Source organism: Crotalus tigris, unplaced genomic scaffold (genome assembly GCF_016545835.1).
Source record: "Crotalus tigris isolate CLP2741 ecotype Arizona unplaced genomic scaffold, ASM1654583v1 scf7180000024290.1160143, whole genome shotgun sequence".
NCBI classification, from domain to species: Eukaryota; Metazoa; Chordata; class Lepidosauria; order Squamata; family Viperidae; genus Crotalus; species Crotalus tigris.
This window is the reverse complement of record NW_024100463.1, coordinates 204,890-223,884: the sequence shown is the minus strand read 5'-3', so window position 1 is coordinate 223,884 and position 18,995 is coordinate 204,890. Positions and strand designations below refer to the sequence as shown.

Here is an 18,995-nt window from a genome sequence, read left to right as displayed (position 1 = left end):
TTGACTAGTGCCTACTGTAAGAATGTAATGTGCATTAACCATGACTAATTAAGGCAACAAATTATACATTGTGGTGCTAGATTTGTCAGTCTCATTCCAGGGTGAACCAAAACCTTCTCTATGGTTGATAGGCAGAATGAAATAAAAATGGGGATAGCTGAAAGAAGTAAATAAATTAGGAAAAAACAAAACTGTTATTCTGTTTAACCACATGCTTAAACTGACTTTCCTCCAAGATGAGGACTATGCAAATATGTTGGATTGGAAAAATATGAGAACTGAAACCCAATACACTGGAGGACCCACTAATTAGGAGAAGATTGGTACATAGTCTATGGTAAAAAATCACCCAATCCAATGTTTTAATGAAATGTTTTATGATCCAGCAGATTAGATCCAAAAACAGAATTAGGCTTTTTTATTTTTTGGCTTTAAGAAAAGACAAATCACTAAGTTCATGATGAACATTCTCATACTCCCGGTCCTCTGTATCACAGACTAAAGCTGTGATCTCTAACTTGTATAACTCAACCAGGTCTGCTGGTAATTAGGCATTTCCTCCCACATTTGCCAATGAGTCACTGAAACTGATTTTTTTCAACAGGAGACACAATTTTTCACTTTGTTATTCCTCCCACACTTAGAAGATTCCCATTAAATTGACAAAAGGTAGTTGAATTTTGGCTCAACGACCTATTTATTGCAAAGCAAGGCAGGACAGAGTAAAAACCTATTCAATGAAGGATGCATTTAGTTACAATTTATCTCCATTGCCCAAATTCGCAGAGACTCAATTATATTACTGTAGAGACCATTTCCAATGTTTGTCCTTTCTTATTCCATGATAACATCATAGAACACCTTGTATAGTCTAGAGCAGAGGTCCCCAACCTTGGCCACTTTATGACTTGTGGACCAACTCCCAGAACTCCTTAGCCAACATGCTGGCTGAGGAATTCTGGGAGTTGAAGTGCACAAGTCATAAAGTGGCCAAGGTTGGGGACCTCTGATCTAGAGCAGTGGGCAAACTGCAACCCACTTATGTATCATCGGGTGCCGGGTGGGCGTGGCCCATTGGGTGAATGTGGCCCATTGGGTGGGTGTGGCTGCAGTGGTAATGGCAGACTGGGTAGGACTAAAAAGTTTAATCAATCAATTCCAACTTTGCAAGATTTTTTTTTCCCATGAGAAGTTGAAATTTATTGATTGAACCTTTTTTGTTTTGCACACGGCGGCGGAGGCCTAAAGCAAAAAGGTTTTATAAAACCCAACTGAAGGCCTAGAACTGGGGCGACGGCGCACGTGCCCACAGAAAGGGCTCTGCGTGCCACCTGTAGCACATGTGCTACAGGTTCGCTACCATGGGTCTAGAGTCTAGAGTTCCCCAAAGTGGTTAATATCAATCTCCAAGGACAGATAGGACCCTCCAAGAGATTGATGTTATAGTTAATGTTAGTATCTATAGTACTAATTAAAGTAGTATTTATTAAATTATTTTTATAGAATATTGGGGATGTCAATGAACAATCTCAAGATTGATGAGCTGAAGAGTTTGGGGACCCTGATGTAGCCAAAATATCAACTTTTCCAACTGTACCCAATCCTAAATTATCAAGGACTTTACCTATCATAGCTACACAGTAGTCTTTCTTTCCTTATCAAACAAGCTACTTCTTGCTTTCTGGCCAGCACTATCCTCTGTGGGATTGCTCTCTTTAGAATTGGTCATAGCAAAGTGGTGCTATTGTACACTATGTTAAACTTCTCAGTTAGAGAAAGCAAAGGAAAATGAGAGTGTTTGCTTGAGCATCTTACAGCTTAACGTACCTTAGTCTAGAAGGCATAAGGCAGGGGTCTTCAAACTTGGCCCTTTTATGACTTGTGGACTTCAACTCCCAGAATTCCTCAGCCAGAGTGCTTGGTTGAGGAATTCTGAGAGTTGAAGTCCACAAGTCATAAAAGGGCCAAGTTTGAAGACCCCTGGCATAGGGAGTGGCCTTAAAGGACAGGGGGAAGAGCCACTATTAGGGCAACAACAGAAAAGCCCATTCCTAGAAACTAATTTGAGAAAATATTTCAGACAAGCCCTTTCTTAGTTGACACAAAGATAAAGTGAGGGAGTGAGAAGCACATTCAGATTTGCAAGACTCTGTTACTATAGTTGTTCTAATGAAAGTAGTCCTGTCCTATATGGCATTGGTTTCTTAGTATGGTCTATCTTATAGGGCTGACATGGATATTAAGCCACTGTAGCCAGTGATTTGTCATATACACAATCATTTTCTTAAAAATGCATCTAGTTAGCATATCTTCTAACAATGTTTATGTGGGTTCCAAAGTCAATACAGACATTAGATAGTGCCCTCATGTGTAACACTTGTTATACAACTTTGTAACAAATTTTGGGCCAAGATTCACACTGGTCCAAGAAAGGGATGTTGGAGATTCACTTCACTGAGTAGAGCCAAAACAAAGAAATAGTAAGATAGAGGGCAAAAACTAATTGCTATTTTTAAATGTTTTTCTTCAGAAAATAGTTGTACTGCATTTAAATATAAGTGTATACCTACCCCCAAATACTCATCTTCCTCTTTATGGGTATGACTTTGTCATACCAAACCCTAGATCCTTGCCATTTGCAACTGATTATAAACATCACAGAGACCCACTTTGGTCTAGTGAGTAAGGCTAGAAACTGGGAGATGGTGAATTCTAGTCCTTCCTTAGGCACAAAGCCAGCTGGATGACCTTGGACTTTCTCTCAGCTCTAAGAAGGAGGCAATGGTCAACAATTCTGTAAAACCTTGCCAAGAAAACTGCAGGGACTTGTCTAGGCAGTATCTGAGAATTGGACACAACTGAATGGAAACAAACAAACAAATACAATAGGTTTATTTCATCGCCACTGAACAAACATGGATAACATATACGTGACCAGATATTGCTGGACTGCCATATCTGTAATTTCTGGCCATGCTGACTGGAACGGATGAAAGTCACTGAATTGAACAAAAATACCTTATCCCTATTTTAACTACTCTGTTTTTATTTAATTTACTCTAAGTTGCATTATTTAGTCTTTTCTTAGTGAAGACTGATGCCTATTGCAGCCCAGCTTTTCATTTTAACAACTGAATCCCTAATGTCTACCATGGATAATGGTTTCCCAACCACACAATAATTGCTTTTAAAAAGGACAAAGCCAAAAATATTTGGCATCTTTATTATATACGTTTCTCCCATGTATAAGCCTTGGTTTACTCCTCCAAAAGCCTCTCTCTCTTCCTCTGGGCCTGCCAACAGCCTCATTCAGTTCCTTCACTCCATAAGCCCCGGGACCTCTCTTCCTCTGCCTCCTTTGGAAACAGCTCTGATTTGCAACAGAATCCGTCGCTGGGCCAGCAGTCAGATCTTGCTGCCGGCAGAACAATTTCAAACAGCACCAATGACTTTTAACGGTCTCACCAACAGTTCCGAAACAGCTAGAAACACGCCATGCCAGCAAAGATTGTCGGTCGTATGTTGCCTTAGTTCCACCACATTGCTCAAACATTAAAACCTTCCTGATCATGTGGCCTATATCCCTGATATCCCTCCGAAAACTTTTCACCTTTGAGAGCCAATGCAGCCGCAGGCAATCCAGGCGCCGCCATCTTAGAACTCCACTAACACTGCATTTTCTCAGTAATTGAACAACAGGCCCATATTTGAATGCAAGCAACCACCTAATCTGAAGCAGACTCTCACAAGCAATGCAAAACAACAGGACAATGATGTTAACATGCAAACCAGACCCTACAAGAAATCTAGATGGCTACTTTGCCCCCACAACTACACCAACAGACTCATCATAGGCCCCCAAAATTCTTGCACACGATTAGAGCCACTTTCCTATGCTCTTCCTCTAATGTGGTGTATGCCATCATCTCCCAGCATTGCCCCCCTTGATTCTACATAGGACAGATAGGACAAACTTTGCACAAAAGAATTAATAGACTCAAACAAGGACAAGTTAGAGTCAGAACATTAGAATCAACCTCACAGGACCTACTATAGCAGATGTCAAAATGATTGTTTGGGAAAAATGGGACTTGAATTCCACCACGGAGCAATAAATTGCTGAACTTACATCGAAAGGTTTCAGGCAATCTCAGAAAGTCTCAACAAAAACAATTGTTTTTAATACTATATAAATAGTAATTGATTGATGATGTTATTATTGAGTCAGTTTCAAACTGTATCAGTCTAGCCACTCTATGCATCTAAAGAAAAAAGCTACAGCTCACAAAATCATATGCTTTTTAATAAAATTTGTTAGTCAGAAAAGATGCTACCTTCGGGCTCCTTCAGGAAAAAAAAAACTTGAGTTCCAGATCAGTCGTCATCCATCTAATATTTTTCTGACAACTAAATGAGATTATATTTATCTGAAACAAATGTGTTGTAGAGATCTTGTTTAATATCCTTTAAATATCATTCAAATTTCATTCTGGTTCATCTAAAAGGGAGCAACTAAATTAATTTGCTTTCTAATCCAAGGCAAACTGATTTAAATCTATTTTATTTTCACCATTTCTTTTTTTTTTTAAAGTAATACAAAACAGTATCTTTTTATTGTTCAAATTCTCTGTGTAATTGGTAATGAGAGCAACAGTATTGTCATCTTATAAAAAAGAACTTTATAATGTTACACTTAATATAAGGCTGACGTCTGTTTGGGTGTGTGTGTGAGAGAGAGGGGGGAGGGGAGAAAGAGAGAGAGAGATTCTGAAAGAGAATAAATATTCTTTTCCATTAGTAGCTCTGATCCAGCCACAGTTTTCAACAGATAGCAACCTAAAGACCACAGCCTTCAACAGAAATATTTTATATTTGTTCAGCTTGGCTGTTTTAATTATATTTGATTGTTAGCTGCTGTGAGACTAACTTAGATTTAAGAGCAGGATAGATATATATACATATATAATATGAAGGTGCTTGTTCAACTTTCATAATATAATCTGATGCAATGGAGCTTTAAAAGATCTGCATGTATATATTTTAAATGACATACTTCATTACAACCAATTAAAAAATAATATGCTGTTCATTCATAGGCTAGGCATGCTGTATATTGATGTTTTGCAATCAATGCCTGATAGTCAAATTTCTCTATTATTTGAAAGCCTCACACTCCATTGAGCTGCTTTTGAAATGCTCCTATTTAGATTTTAATGAGATGTTAATGTACATTTCACTATTTCTTAAAGTGCCAATAGTAATTGGATTCCATATTAACCACTATTAAAATGATTACTTTTGTCAGAGCTATAAATATTGGTATCAGAGCTATAAATATTGGTATCAGCATTATAATACGATAAAACAATGCACACAAATATTGGTACTGTCAGCATTACCCACATAATATAATGCACACAAAGCAAACCTGTGCTTCTTTCTTGAAGACCTTAAACAACTTAATCAGAAGCAAACAAAAGTAAAAATTAGAAAAATCCTCAAGTGACTGGAAGTGTCTATTGATTGCAAATCAAGTCTGGAGTCTGATTCTGATTCAGAAAACTGCATGAAGCCTAACTCTGAGAGGATTTCCCCTGATTTTTATTTTGTATTGGAACCCCTGGCATTCCCACTATAAGACAAATCAATAAGAGTCATGGAGTGCTTATTAAAGAATCTGAATAAAAGTTCTTGTATATTGAAAATATTTGGGGTTTCTTTAATGATTGCCAAAGCTCTTTATCTAAAAGTGTGAAAATTGTAGTTATATAATAAATATTCTGGATATATGTTAAAATTAAAAAATATCTAATAATGCAGTTGCACGAGTAATAAATGGTCTCAGCTATACAGCACATGTAACAACACTACTCCGTGAGCTGCACTGGCTGCCAGTGTGTTTCCAGTACAATTCAAGGTACTTGTCACCTTTAAAGTCTTGTGACCGGATTACCGTTCTTTTCCAAGAGTTTCTTCCGGCCCAATCTATTCAACAGATTAGGCATGCTGCAGATCCTGTCAGCCAAAATGGCGGGAACTAGAAGACAGACTTTTTCTGTTTGGAACCCTGCTTTATGGAATATTCTCCCTTCAGAGATTAGAATACCCCCAATCCCCTTGGCTTTTCACAAATCTTTCAAAACTTGGCTATGTACCTGACCCTGGGGCTCATTACGTGTCAAAGGCCCTGATACTTGGCTTTACTGTTAGCTGATTAATCATTATGATTGCTGTTTGTACTTATTTATTTTATGGATGCTTTAATTGATTTAATTGTTTTATCATTTTAGAATTGTAAGCCGCCAGGTTCACTTGGTTGAGTGGCTATAGAAATTGAGTAATTAAATAAATAAATAATATGCCTACGTGGTAAAAAGGCCCTGAAGGATGTTGATCAAATTTAATTTTTGCTTATTTTTTGGAATCTGCTAAAAACAAAACTATTGTTATCCTAAAGAAAATGTCTTGTCCAGTGGATAAGAATGTTTCAATTTGTATTCTTTAGCTAAAGAGGTGATATTAAGAAGTGGGAAAGCTTTTGGTCATCTAAATATAAAGTACTTGGAAATCATAAATAATAGTGTTTTGTTGGATATTGATGGGAAATTAAAGCTTTTTTTTGGGGGGGAAACAATAACAGGACATTGTTTATACAAGGACATTAAGTGCAAACACAATCAAGATATGTATAGGCTTTTCCGGCAGGTGCCTTACCTCCCTTGGGCTGGGCCAGCTGGTGGCCCAGCCAATGGTCAGCCTGCTCTGTCTCTGCCGCTTGCCAGCTACGCCTCGGCCGGCGCAGGGGGCGGCATCACGCATGCGCAGCACTCCCGGGCAGGAAAAGTCCTCGACTTATGACTGGTTGGGTAGTCCTTGACTTACGACTGGTTTAGTCCTCGACTTACGACCGGTTTAGTCCTCGACTTACGGCCGGTTGGGGGTCATGGTATTAAAAAGGTTGAGAACCACTGACTTAGTTGAAAATAAGAATTGTGTTTGCCCAATATGAGATAGCCAATATTATTGGAAAGACACAGGAAGTATCTGATGTTCTAATATTAGACTTAAATTAAAAAAGTATATATGTTACCAAATTATTGGTTAACCCAGACTACACCTATAATGGTTTTGATTTATTAGGGGATAATGTACTATTAATAGCAGAAAATAGATAATTTTTAGAAAACAGAGCCATATTACAGTATAATCAAATAGATAAGATGTGTAACCAAAATATTAGACTTTAGTATGAAAAGGAAAAAAGAGAGAAGTTGAGATAAGGGAAACTTTTGGTCACCTAAACATAAAATACTTGGAAATCATAAATAATAGTGTTACTTTGAATATTGATGGGAAATTAAAGCCTGAAAAAAAGCAATAACAGGACATTGATTGTATACAAGGATTAAGTGCAAACGCAATTAAGATATGTATAAGCTAAAAATTATTGATAACTGTAACAAAGATATTTTTATTTAGTTCATAACATTAAGAATTATACTAGCCTAATATGAGATAACAGATATTAATGGAAAAAGAGAGGAAATATCTGATGTTGTAACATGAGATTTATACTAAAGATTTATGTACACTATTGAACTATTGATTAACCCAGTCATCATGTTGCTTTTTAAATATCCAATTGTAAAATGAGAAAATCAATAAAATATTATAAAAAAAGAAGTGAGAAAGATTAAGTGTGATGAAAATGAAAATTGCATCAAGACTCATATATATTTAAAGAGTAATCTTTCTGGATAAGATAATGTAGATCATGTAGAGCAAAAACCATACTTAAATATTTTAAGCAAATTGATAACTTATTAATTTGTAATGGAAGGAACAAACAACCAAGATATTTCTATTAATGTTAGACAGACATACTGCAGTTTTCTTGGCAACTGGCAACAATGTGGTTTGTCATTGCCATTTTTCTAGAGCTGGGAGAGAATGACTGCCCCAAAGTCACCCAACTAGCTTTGACTGGAACTATAACTCACAGTCTCCTCATTTCTAGATTGACACCTTAACCTCTACACCAGGGTAGTGGTTCAGAAATTATGGGTATTGAAGTCCACAAGTCATAAAAGAGCCAAGGTTCCCTACCTCTACGCTACACCAAACTGGTTCTCAGGGCGACTAAGAACTAATAAATTCAAATAATGAATAACTTATATAAAACAGTTGAATGGCAAAATGTACAGCTAAAACATTTGACACATTCAATGCTGCCCCTGCTGCCCTTGATTCATTTTACTAGTAAAAAACTGAATGGTGATGCTTTTTATATTAATTTAAAATTAGGAGTCTGTACAAGGGCAGTGGAAGTTATTTGGTACTTTCATTATTTTTTCCTGTTTTGCTTTTGTCTTTGTCTTTTCTCTTTTTTCCTTCTTATTTCTTATCTATCTTTCTTTCCAATGGTTGCTTTTTTAAGTTAACTTTATATTTTCCCCCTTTTAAACATGTAATTTATTATATAACTGATAGCTAAAAATTATTGCAAGTTCTACTAATGAAAGTCAAGGGGCACAGTGACAAAACTGGGACAACCGTAGTTTATAGAAGACCAAACTAATGACAGCCAATGGCCTTAGAAATGAAAAAGAAAATGATGATAAGGTAGATAACTTTTGCCTTTTAGGATCAACTATGGCAGCAAAGGAACAGCACTCACAAAATACACTCAAGAAGTAGCTTTTTAAAGCTTTTCTTCCTCCTCCTTTTGTACTTTTGTCCATTCTTTTTCTTCATATCTGCATTTAGTTAATAAATACACTGCAGATCAACACTCTATAGAGTAGCAATGAAATTTTGAAATGATTTAGCAGCATGTCTTTGTGACATAGTTAGGGAAAATTGGAAGCTGTATGTCTTACCGTTTAAATCCGAGCAAATTAAGCTCCATGTGATCTAACAGGCTGGAGGCCCCTGTCTTAATAGTTGATGAGGTAATGAGAGTAAAACTGGTTTCTTTTCACAAATCCTTAGCTTGCCAGTTGAAAGAGAGGACAATGAAGGGGAGATTATGAAAATACAATCTGAATAGAGAGAAGGTGGAATTGTAGTTATCATAATTAAGAGCCAAGATAAGCAGCAGCTGCTATTATTTCTGGAGAAAGGTGCAGGCTAGGGGAGGAAGTTGTTAATTGCTTTTTATTATAAATCCACAAACTGGTACTGTCCTACTTCAAGGAAAACATAAATCCAGAAATTGAAAGGTGGTGGGTTTTTTTTTTTTTTTTTGAGAATGATCAAAAGGAGGTGGTCAATCTATCATGAATCAGGTGTTACATTCTGCATGGGTGAACTCAAAAAGGGAAAACATTTGATGATATGGGCATGTAATTTTCACTTGTTTTCCTACCTAGCATTGGGGGAAGAAGTGATCATATTTCATATTGTAAAAAAATGGTTATTTTGTAAGAGTATTGCAGTATAATCAGAGGAGCACCATATGGACTCTCCCAATATACTTAACTTCAGATTCTGAAAATGTTACACTATTTGTTCATAGAGTAATTCAGTTTTATTTTAAAATTCTGGCTATTTCTGCTGAAAAGTTCCTTTGGGGGAAAAATATTGTTAACACTTATGCACACAGCATATATACAGGTAGCCCTCGATTTATGACTGTAATGGAACCTAGAATTTCCATCGTAAGTCGTGACAGTCCTAAGTCAAGGCACCCATGTGACTGGACCCAATTTTTACATTGTTTTTGTGGCAATCATTAGGTGAACATCATTATCATTAAGCAAATCAACATATTTCTAAGGGTACTTTTTACCAGAAACCAGACAAAAAGGATAAGAAATTCGCAAAATATATTCTAAATCATGGCTATGTGACTATGGAATGCTTCAATCTATAAAGGTGAGCCAGTTGCCAAGTACTCAAAATGCAGTCATGTGACTGCAGGAGGGATTCAGCCATCAGAACTCTAAATGGTCACCAAGTGATCAGTCATTAAACAAGGACTACCTGCAATTATTTTAAATTAAAAGCAATTAATTTTTTGTTTTCTTAAACTGGTACTTTTTAAATATCCTATACCTTCTTAGAAATTCTTGGATATTATTGTTTTTATTATTAAAAAGATCTTTGAGCTATTCATCTACTTCTGCTTGCCTTTTATTTTACAAATTACCATAATTTCAAGAGGCACTGAACATGAGTAGTCAAGTGTCTATAACTTGGAAAGCTAAACTGTGCCATACAAAAATACAAAAAATAGCCCATTTAAAATTGCCTGGTGTTGAGAAAGATATTAATTTGCAGAATAGAATAGAATAGAATAGAATAGAATAGAATAGAATAGAATAGAATAGAATAGAATAGAATAGAATAGAATAGAAGCTGGAAGGGATCTTGGAGATCTTCTAGTTCAGCCCCCCACTCAAGGAGAACCTATACCATCTCAGACAAGTGGCTGTCCAGTCTCTTCTTAAAGTGATGAAGCGCCCACGATTTCTGGAGGCGAGCTGTTCCACTGGTTAATTGTCCTCACTGTTAGGAAGTTTCTCCTTAATTCCAGGTTGCTTCTCTCTTTAATCAGTTTCAACCATTGTTTCTTGTCTTGTCCTCTGGTGCTTTGGGAAATAGATTGGCACCCCTCTTCTTTGTGGCAGCCCCTCATATATTGGAACACCTTTTTCAGAACTACCCATTCCTTTCAGAGAAATATTCACTAGCACATAAGTAGATCCAACCATGCTGTAATAGTTGTAAGTGTGAAAAATGATCATAAGTCACTTTTTTCTGTGCTGTTGTAACTTTGAATGATAATGAAAAGAATAGTTATAGATCGTGGAATACTTCTAGCAAGAAAGAACTGGCCTGCTTAAATTCAAATGTTTTTTATAAATACTGAGATCACTTGGACGATACCATTCAAGTGTCTTTTACTGAGTAAAAAAAAATTGATTGCTGAGCAGAAATATTACCAATGGTACAATTTAATATAGCTCTGCTCAGATGTAAGAGCCTTTGCTTTCCATAGTTTGTTCCCAGTGTGCATATGGGTTGCAGCCAAAAACAACTTATCACACGCATGTACAAAAGAGGTGGAGCTTGCATTGCGAAGCTGCTCCCATGTCTGGTTTTTTTTTTTTTTTTTGACCACCCTCTGCAGACACCAATGATTCCAAGCAAATGTTCTTGGGGAAAGGGTGGATTGCACAGAAGATATTTTGTAGCAAATACTGTTCACTTCCCAGAAAGATTTCTGAAAATGAATAGATTCACATAATCCTTTTGGAAAAGGATGAAGTCACTTCTTCGTTAATATGGCTACACCAGGGGTGTCCAATCTTGGCAACATTAAGACTTTTGGACTTCAGTTCCCAGCATTCCCCAACCAGCATGCTTTGTATCCAACAAATTTAACAATACAACTCTAGGTGAAAATACAGAATATATAATTGTGCAGGGGGGAAAAAATGTTGATGCAGTCTTCAAATTGGAAAATCAGATTTCTCTTTTTTCCTGCCTCTTTGCAGGGGGGGGGAGTTTATTCTTAGTGAGGGTGATTTAATACAGAGTCCTTTAGCCTTCACACTGTTTCACACATGATTTTTATGGAACTTTGCATTGCAGTGATTTGTGTGTGGGTGTGGATATGCGTGTGCATGTGCATGTATATTTCAGACTTTCTGAAGTGGCTTAAGAAAACAAGACACACTTGCTCACTACCTCCTTCTTATCTTCTTAACACTGGTGCATTTTTGATATGCATAAGGGGAAAAAAACAGTGGAAATGGGCTGACAGAGGGATATAATCATAACTTAAATTAGTTTCTGTTTCATGCCCATCATAAGAGTATGTCTGATTTCCCCCAATTAGGAGATTTTGTGTAGTGGATTAAGAAACTCTAGCTCAGGGGTTCTCAACCTTGGCAACTTTAAGACTTGTGGACTTCAATTCCCAGAATTCCTCAGCCAGCTTTGCTGGTTGAGGAATTCTGGGAGTTGAAGTCCACAAGACTTAAAGTTGCCAAGGTTGAGAACCCCTGAGCTAGCTCCACTTAATGGTAGGAATGAAGCCCTCTGTATACAAAGAAATTATGTTGCATAATGTCAGGGGAACCTTAGAGATGAAGAACTTCCCAACAAGGAAGTTTGACCACTTGTTCAGCAACCATTCGAAGTCACAACGGTGCTGAACAAGGAGGATTTACAACCAATCTGCAAAGTTGTAGCCATTACAGCATCCCCATAGTCACACAGCTGTGATTTTTGATACTTGGTAAACCAGCTCGTGATTATTACATTGCAGCGAGCCATGGTCATATGATTGTGATTTCCAATGTTCCTGCTGGCTTCCCACAAGCAAATTCAATGGGGAAGTTAGCAGGAAGACAGACGTGGCTGTCTTTTTTGCTCAGTAGTGCCTGCTTGTGGCACCCCCTCCATAGAACCCATGCACTTGCCAATCTGTGATTTCCACCTCTTCCTGCCTAATGACCTACAAGGTCCTGGGTTATGACAACAACCAAAACTGCCAGAATTGCCGTCACTAAGTGATGTGGTCATGCAACATCACAGTTTACAACTACATTACTTAGAGATGGAAATTCTGGTCCTAATTGCCATCATAGCCTGAGGATACCTGAATTAGGCATGGCTGAAGTTCAGGGGAGCTTCTGATAATGATATTGCTGCTGGTCATCAAATAATCATTTTTTCCTTACATTATAAAAGCACACCAAGCAGCAAAACTAAGACGGATCATGCCGTACTCCAGGTGAATGAGCGTTGTCCTAAAGACAACAATTCTTTAGCTCAACAGAGGTACTGCTACTAAGGTTTGATTTTATTGCAAGAAGAGTACGTTAACAGGCACAGAATAATGCTGATGTTCGTGAGTTGTGCTCATATCACATGCTTCCCCATGGTAAACCGAACCATGTATTTACCTCTCAAGCTAGGTTTTCACAACGCATTAATGCCAAATATATTTCAAGTTTATGGTTCAGTGCATTTTGCAAACACAACATATACAGTATAGCCTGCATAAGTATCATGTATCAATCATATTACATCAATATCGTGTTTCAATTATATTACAGCACACAGAACCAGAGGTCACGGAGAATCAAGAGCAAAACTTCCAGGAATGTTGGCAAAATAAAACATGTCGATTACTGGTCAATTTTCACGGATCGTTTGACAACAACTGGTTTCCTTTTCCAAACTTTCAGGTTAGTTTTTTTCACATTAAGATTTCTGTCCAGCATCTTTACACTGAAGGAATGTGATAATTTCACTGAGGGCCCCTCCTTTTCTTCCATCCCCCAATTATATGGATCTGTGGGCCACGTTTACAGAACAGATAGATGGATTTTTTTTTTCCATTTTAGCTATATTATTCCAGCATGCTTTTACTGCTACTGGGGAAAGCTAAGTCACAGTCAATTAGTTGTTATCCCAAAATGCATCAGGATAGGATTAATTAAAACTCTCTCTTTCCCCACCCAAGCAAAACATATTTACACATACAATATAGACATGTCGAAATAAAAATAAAAATGGCCCTTTAATATAAAGCCTCAAGAGCACATAAATTAAAAGGAAATTGCTCACATTTTTGTAGCAAAATGAAACAAGACTTCCCCAACCCATTTGGGGGCATGTAATTCAACAGTGTCATCCTGAAAAGATGACTTAATAATGAGTGCCTTTATTTCAGGATAAGGTGGAAGCCCATGTATACCTACCGGTGGTACACATTTTCCTCCTTTAAGTCAACACTGAACAAGACAAGATATACAAAGCAGCAATAATTTAATCGAGAGTTGTGCAATTGAGCCTACCTTCTCTTTAAGATTAGCACATATCTCCCGCTGTTTTCTTCTATTATTAGCCACCATCATTTCAGTCTCATAAGCAGCACAAGCTTCAGTGAGAGTCATCACCGCCTTCACTAAGAATGTCTTCTTAGCTTGGACCCAATTGAACATCAATACTCTCCATTGGCTCCTGGTAAAGTAATAGTGGTCCCAAGACTTTTCATGAGCAACCTGGGGTTTGAGAGGGGGTGGATTGGAGAAACAAAGGAAACGGGGGTTAATTTGGTAGTAGGCAGAATGATCTTCTAAACCCTAACTGCTAAAGGTTGCTTTAATTGGATGTTAAAAATGACCTTATTTGAAGCCAAGAGCGGGCCAGCTAATAAAAGCATGAGAGAATCATGCCCTTCTCGGAAACAAACAAGAGCTTCCTTGCAAGGCATTTATAAGGGTTAACGTAACTAAATCAACAACCCAGAAATATTTCTAACAAATTGACAGGAGGCCAAAGGAAAGAATAGAAAGCATTTGCTGCTGAGAAAGCAGGAAGATTTAAAGCTAGTCTTTTCCCCAAGTCATCTCTCAGGGTTCTATTCAATTGCCTCTCCTCGAAAATACATTTATTACACATTTTGTTAGACATATCATTTTTGTGTACAAAAAAAGTTCGTACCAAATGCAGCAGGAATGTAATATGAATGCTGTAAAACTAATTGGAGCACTATCGTGGATTTCACTGTGATATGTCGAGTGTTCTGTGAATGAAAGTTCCATTATTTAGAAATGATTGGATGTGGTTGTGTTTTCCTTTGAACTCAGAGAAGAAGCTGAGTTATAAATCTAAGGCTACGCACTTTTGAATACTGCCTGTTAGTGTGGGCATGTAGATATGTTTTCATATTATCTCACCTCACATTTATTTGAGATATTGAATGGCTATTGTGCTTGCCAGCTAACATTAGTGAATTTGCTGAACATTTAAATGACAATATATTACATGTACAGTTCCAAACAGAATTTGGAGCAGAAGTGTGGAACTTGTAGCCCTAGTGTGGCCCTTTCAATTCCCTTCTTCATTAGCCATGTTGGCTGGGACTCCTGAGAGCAAAATCTCGAGGGCCGTAGGTTTCCATGCCACTCTACCAAGTAGGAGAAAGTCTCAAAAAGTTGTTTTTCCTAAATAAATGGGTATGTGAGAGTCTTAAGACAAGGGCTGTCTCTGAGGGCCCCACCCTTGAAAAATATTTTCTTTCCAGAGACTGGAACAGCCCCAACGTTAAACTTTAGGAAAGCCACAAAGAAATGGCTCTTTCACCAAACATGTGGAAGATTATTTATTATTTTCACATATCCCACCTTTATTATTTTTATAACCAATTCAAGGAAGCAAACATACCTAATATTCCTTCCCCCTTCTATTTTCCCCAGGACAACAACCCTGTAGGGGGAGTTGGGCTAGTACATACGCAAATAAATGAATGTATTAAAAAGTGAGAAGCAATCTATACATAAACAGGAAGTGCTCCTACATGTAAGATACAGAGTGTGTGTCAACTTTTGCCAATTTTCAGATTTGGCAGCATTGTGTCATATCCTGTTGAATCTTATTCCAGGCAGTCCATGACCTTTAGGAACAGCTATAACTACTGATGATGGATTTAGAGGCAGATATTAAGCTTAGTTGTATTTAAAAGATTGCAGGTGTGGATGTGAGAACTTGGAGGTCTGAACACAGAGCACCTTGCTTACAAACACATAATCCATTCACATACACATTATAGTACAGTATTTCAGTGAATATCATAACCAGTTTAACAACATTGACTTACGTAAATTGTGTTGCACTATGCTCTTTTTTTTAAATACAAACATGTGAATGTTTTGTACTATATTTGGAGGAATGGAATTATCTGGAACACATTTGAAAAATGACAGAGATCAAAGGTAGAGGAAAAATGAAAAGTCCAAGTGCAATTCCATGTGTGCAGTGCTGAGTGAAGTCTTATATTCAGCAATCCTATTAACAACTTTTAAAACTGAATTCTCATCCCAATAATTGAATAAAAAAGAGAAGTTCTGCAACTTACAAGGCTTTGTCTAGATTTGTGAGGTAGAAGTTTCTGAAGCATATCCAAATACAGTGTTCTTCTATTTTGCATGTCACTTGGATACTGACCAGTGACAACCTGATATGTCCAAAGATCTTCTTTACTCCACTGGAAACTGCTGTAGGAACAAAACAGAACAAATCTAACACAATCTTTTAAAGCATTGTACCTGCTCATTGCCTGACTCTAAGCCATCTTAAGAAAACCCTGTTTGGACTGAGATTTTTTGGCAACAGTTTGCAAGGTATTCAGTCCAAATTGCAGATACCACATCCTCCTATTGGACAATTCCCTTGTTGCTGGGCCTTCCCATCTTTCTTTTCCAGGAAAGCATTTGCCAATCACTTTCCTTCCTCTGGGTGGATCTTCCTGAGTAATAATTTGTGTGTCACCCAGGCAAAAATGAAAAAAAAAAGTATACAAATATAAATGAAATTTAAAGCAACTTTATATTTAAAGCATCAATATGCATGTATTTGCAAAGTCTGCTGCTGCTTCCATATAAAGCATTTTCCCATTAGCATGTTGAGGAAGCACTTCCCTGGCCTGCAGACTGTTCCCAGTAGAGAGGGCGTGGGTGTGTACAGATATTGTCATACATTCCTACCCTCCAAAAATGGTTGCTGGTTCATACTGGTGATGGAGCAGCTTCACAGTATGGATAAACCATCATTTCCAAGAAGAGGCAATTATCACTGAAACATAACAATCTACCTTGATGCACAATCATTTTGAAACTGATTGTGCATGGGCATACATAGATCCAAATTATGTATTCGGTGTCACCGCTGCTAACATCGGATGTTCTTGCTTGACAACAGGTGGAATTGCAGCTATTTTCCTCTATTGCTTTTAGAGTTAGTTGATGCTGGGAGGTGGGAATGTGGATGAGAATCCAGCTAGTCATAACAATAATAACTCAGGCTGGGAACCCAAGGTCATTGGGCCCAGAGTTGATAGAGTTTTGGGGGCTGGAGAGCTGGGGAGAAAGCCCGTGCTTCAAGCTAATTGGGGAATGTGATTTATGACTGTTTATTGGAGGAGGGAATTGTGCTTTGTTACTTTGTGTCCAGGGGAGGGGAATTTAGTTTTTGGTTTCAGCTATGTAGTGCCAATACTTTGTTTCTCGAATAAAAAATTCTTTAAGGTAAACAATGCCTCAAAGTTCTTTTGAAGAGTTTCATCTGTCAGAACCATGACACTCGGTTTAAAAGTGCTCTTTTTTCATTCAGTACAAATATATGTTTCTGAGTCTAGGGCAAATCCTGATAAGGCACTTATTTTTGTTTTCCTGCAATTCCATGAAGAACTATTTGTGGAGGATGACTATATAATAGTAGTAGTAGTAGTAGTAGTAGTAGTAGTAGTAGTAGTAGTAGTAGTAATAATAATAACACTAATAATAATAATAACACTAATAATAATAATAATAAAGTTGGAAGGGACCTTGGAGCTCATCTAGTCCAACCCCCTGCTCAGGCAGGAAACCCTATACCATTTCAGACAAATGGCTGTCCAGTCTCTTCTTAAAAACTTCCAGTGTTGGAGCATTCACCACTTCTGGAGGTAGGTTGTTCCACTGGTTAATTGTTCTAATTGTCAGGAAGTTTCTCCTTAGTTCTAGGTTGCTTCTCTCCTTGATTAGTTTCCACCCGTTGCTTCTTGTCCTGCCTTCAGGCGCCTTGGAAAATAGCTTGACTCCCTCTTCTCTGTGGCAGCCCCTGAGATATTGGAACACTGCTATCATGTCCCCTCTTGTCCTTCTCTTCATTAAACTAGACATACCCAATTCCAGCAGCCTTTCCTTATATGCTTTAGCCTCCAGTCCCCTAATCATCTTTGTTGCTCTTCTCTGTACTCTTTCTAGAGTCGCAACATCTTTTTTACATTGTGGTGACCAAAACTGGATGCAGTATTCCAAGTGTGGCCTTGCCAAGGCACTGTAAACTGGTATTAATACTTCACGTGATCTTGATTCTATCCCTCTGTTAATGCAGCCTAGCACTGTGTTGACCTTTTTGGCAGCTGCAGCACACCGCTGGCTCATATTTAAATGATTGTCCACTAGGACTCCGAGGTCCCTCTCACAGCTATTAAGCATTGCAAACTTGAGAAGCTTGTATACCCCGTTGCATCCTTTTGAAAAGAGGTGAGCAAAACACCTGACACAGTGGAAGGGACAAAAGCCACACCGGCTTTCAAATACATAGGCATGACTACAAGGCAAAGAGGGCAAACTAAGAATAGGATCAGTCAACAAGAAAAGACCTACTGTGGCTCCTAATAAAAATGACCAAGTCTCTTTTCTCCTTTGGTTAGAGTCTGTCCCAGTAGTACTGAAAAGTCACAATCCCTTTTTTTTGCTGTCCTTCTATTTTTTAAAAAAGAAAGACTTACAGTATTATACATTCTTAACACTGCTATTATTCAAGCACAAAAACAGAGTTGTAAAAAACAACTCTCCACAGCCAAAGGGGCCTAACACACACTAGCTCAGAGGAACACTGACATAACAAAGGAAATAGCCTGCAGCCAAACAAAACAATGTTGTATCTATTAAGAGCTTTGGATGCAAAAAGCATCCGCCTTTCCCTGCCATTCCAGGAATTATTCTTTGCATTATACTCTTTCAAGATTCACAGTTTTAAATGTGGCCGGCCAGTAACAACTGAAAGGGGAAGGGGAAGGAAGCAGGGCTTAAAATACACAGCATGAAAAATATTGGCATCATATTTTTAAACACCTCCAAGTTGTAGACATCAAAATCCTACTCAAATCATTTATTTTGAAGGCCATTGGACACATTTACACCATTTACACATTTACACATATCACACCATGTCAGGATTCTAAGAATCTGAGTTTGTTGTGATCAAGTTTGATCATTCCCACTATATTCCTCTTGCCAGCAGAAGTTGCTTCACAAATTATTTTTGTGGTTTTAGTGTGATGTGACAGTGAAGATCCCTGGTCAGGTCCTAAAGTGAAACATGACCATGATTTAGTCTGGCTTGTTTAAAAGGAAAACAAGTCTGGATTCTCAGTGCATATATTTCACTCAATACATACAAATGTTGATTTCTTGGCTGGTCATGTC

The 18,995-nt window shown here is 37.7% G+C and overlaps 1 protein-coding gene across 6 annotated transcripts in view; it reads right to left on the bottom strand.

The window, feature by feature from the left end:
* CCDC148 (coiled-coil domain containing 148) overlaps window positions 1-18,995 on the bottom strand; it is a 182,949-nt gene that overhangs the window by 51,984 nt on the left and 111,970 nt on the right. For 5 of the 6 annotated variants that reach the window (XM_039323962.1, XM_039323963.1, XM_039323966.1 and 2 more), the window contains 2 exons: window positions 15,878-16,016; window positions 13,815-14,021 (listed from right to left, as the gene is read on the bottom strand). In XM_039323962.1, the coding sequence (XP_039179896.1) occupies window positions 13,815-14,021; window positions 15,878-16,016 (346 nt within the window). The remainder of the gene's footprint in view (window positions 1-13,814; window positions 14,022-15,877; window positions 16,017-18,995) is intronic. The other variant, XM_039323964.1, reaches the window with a different exon arrangement.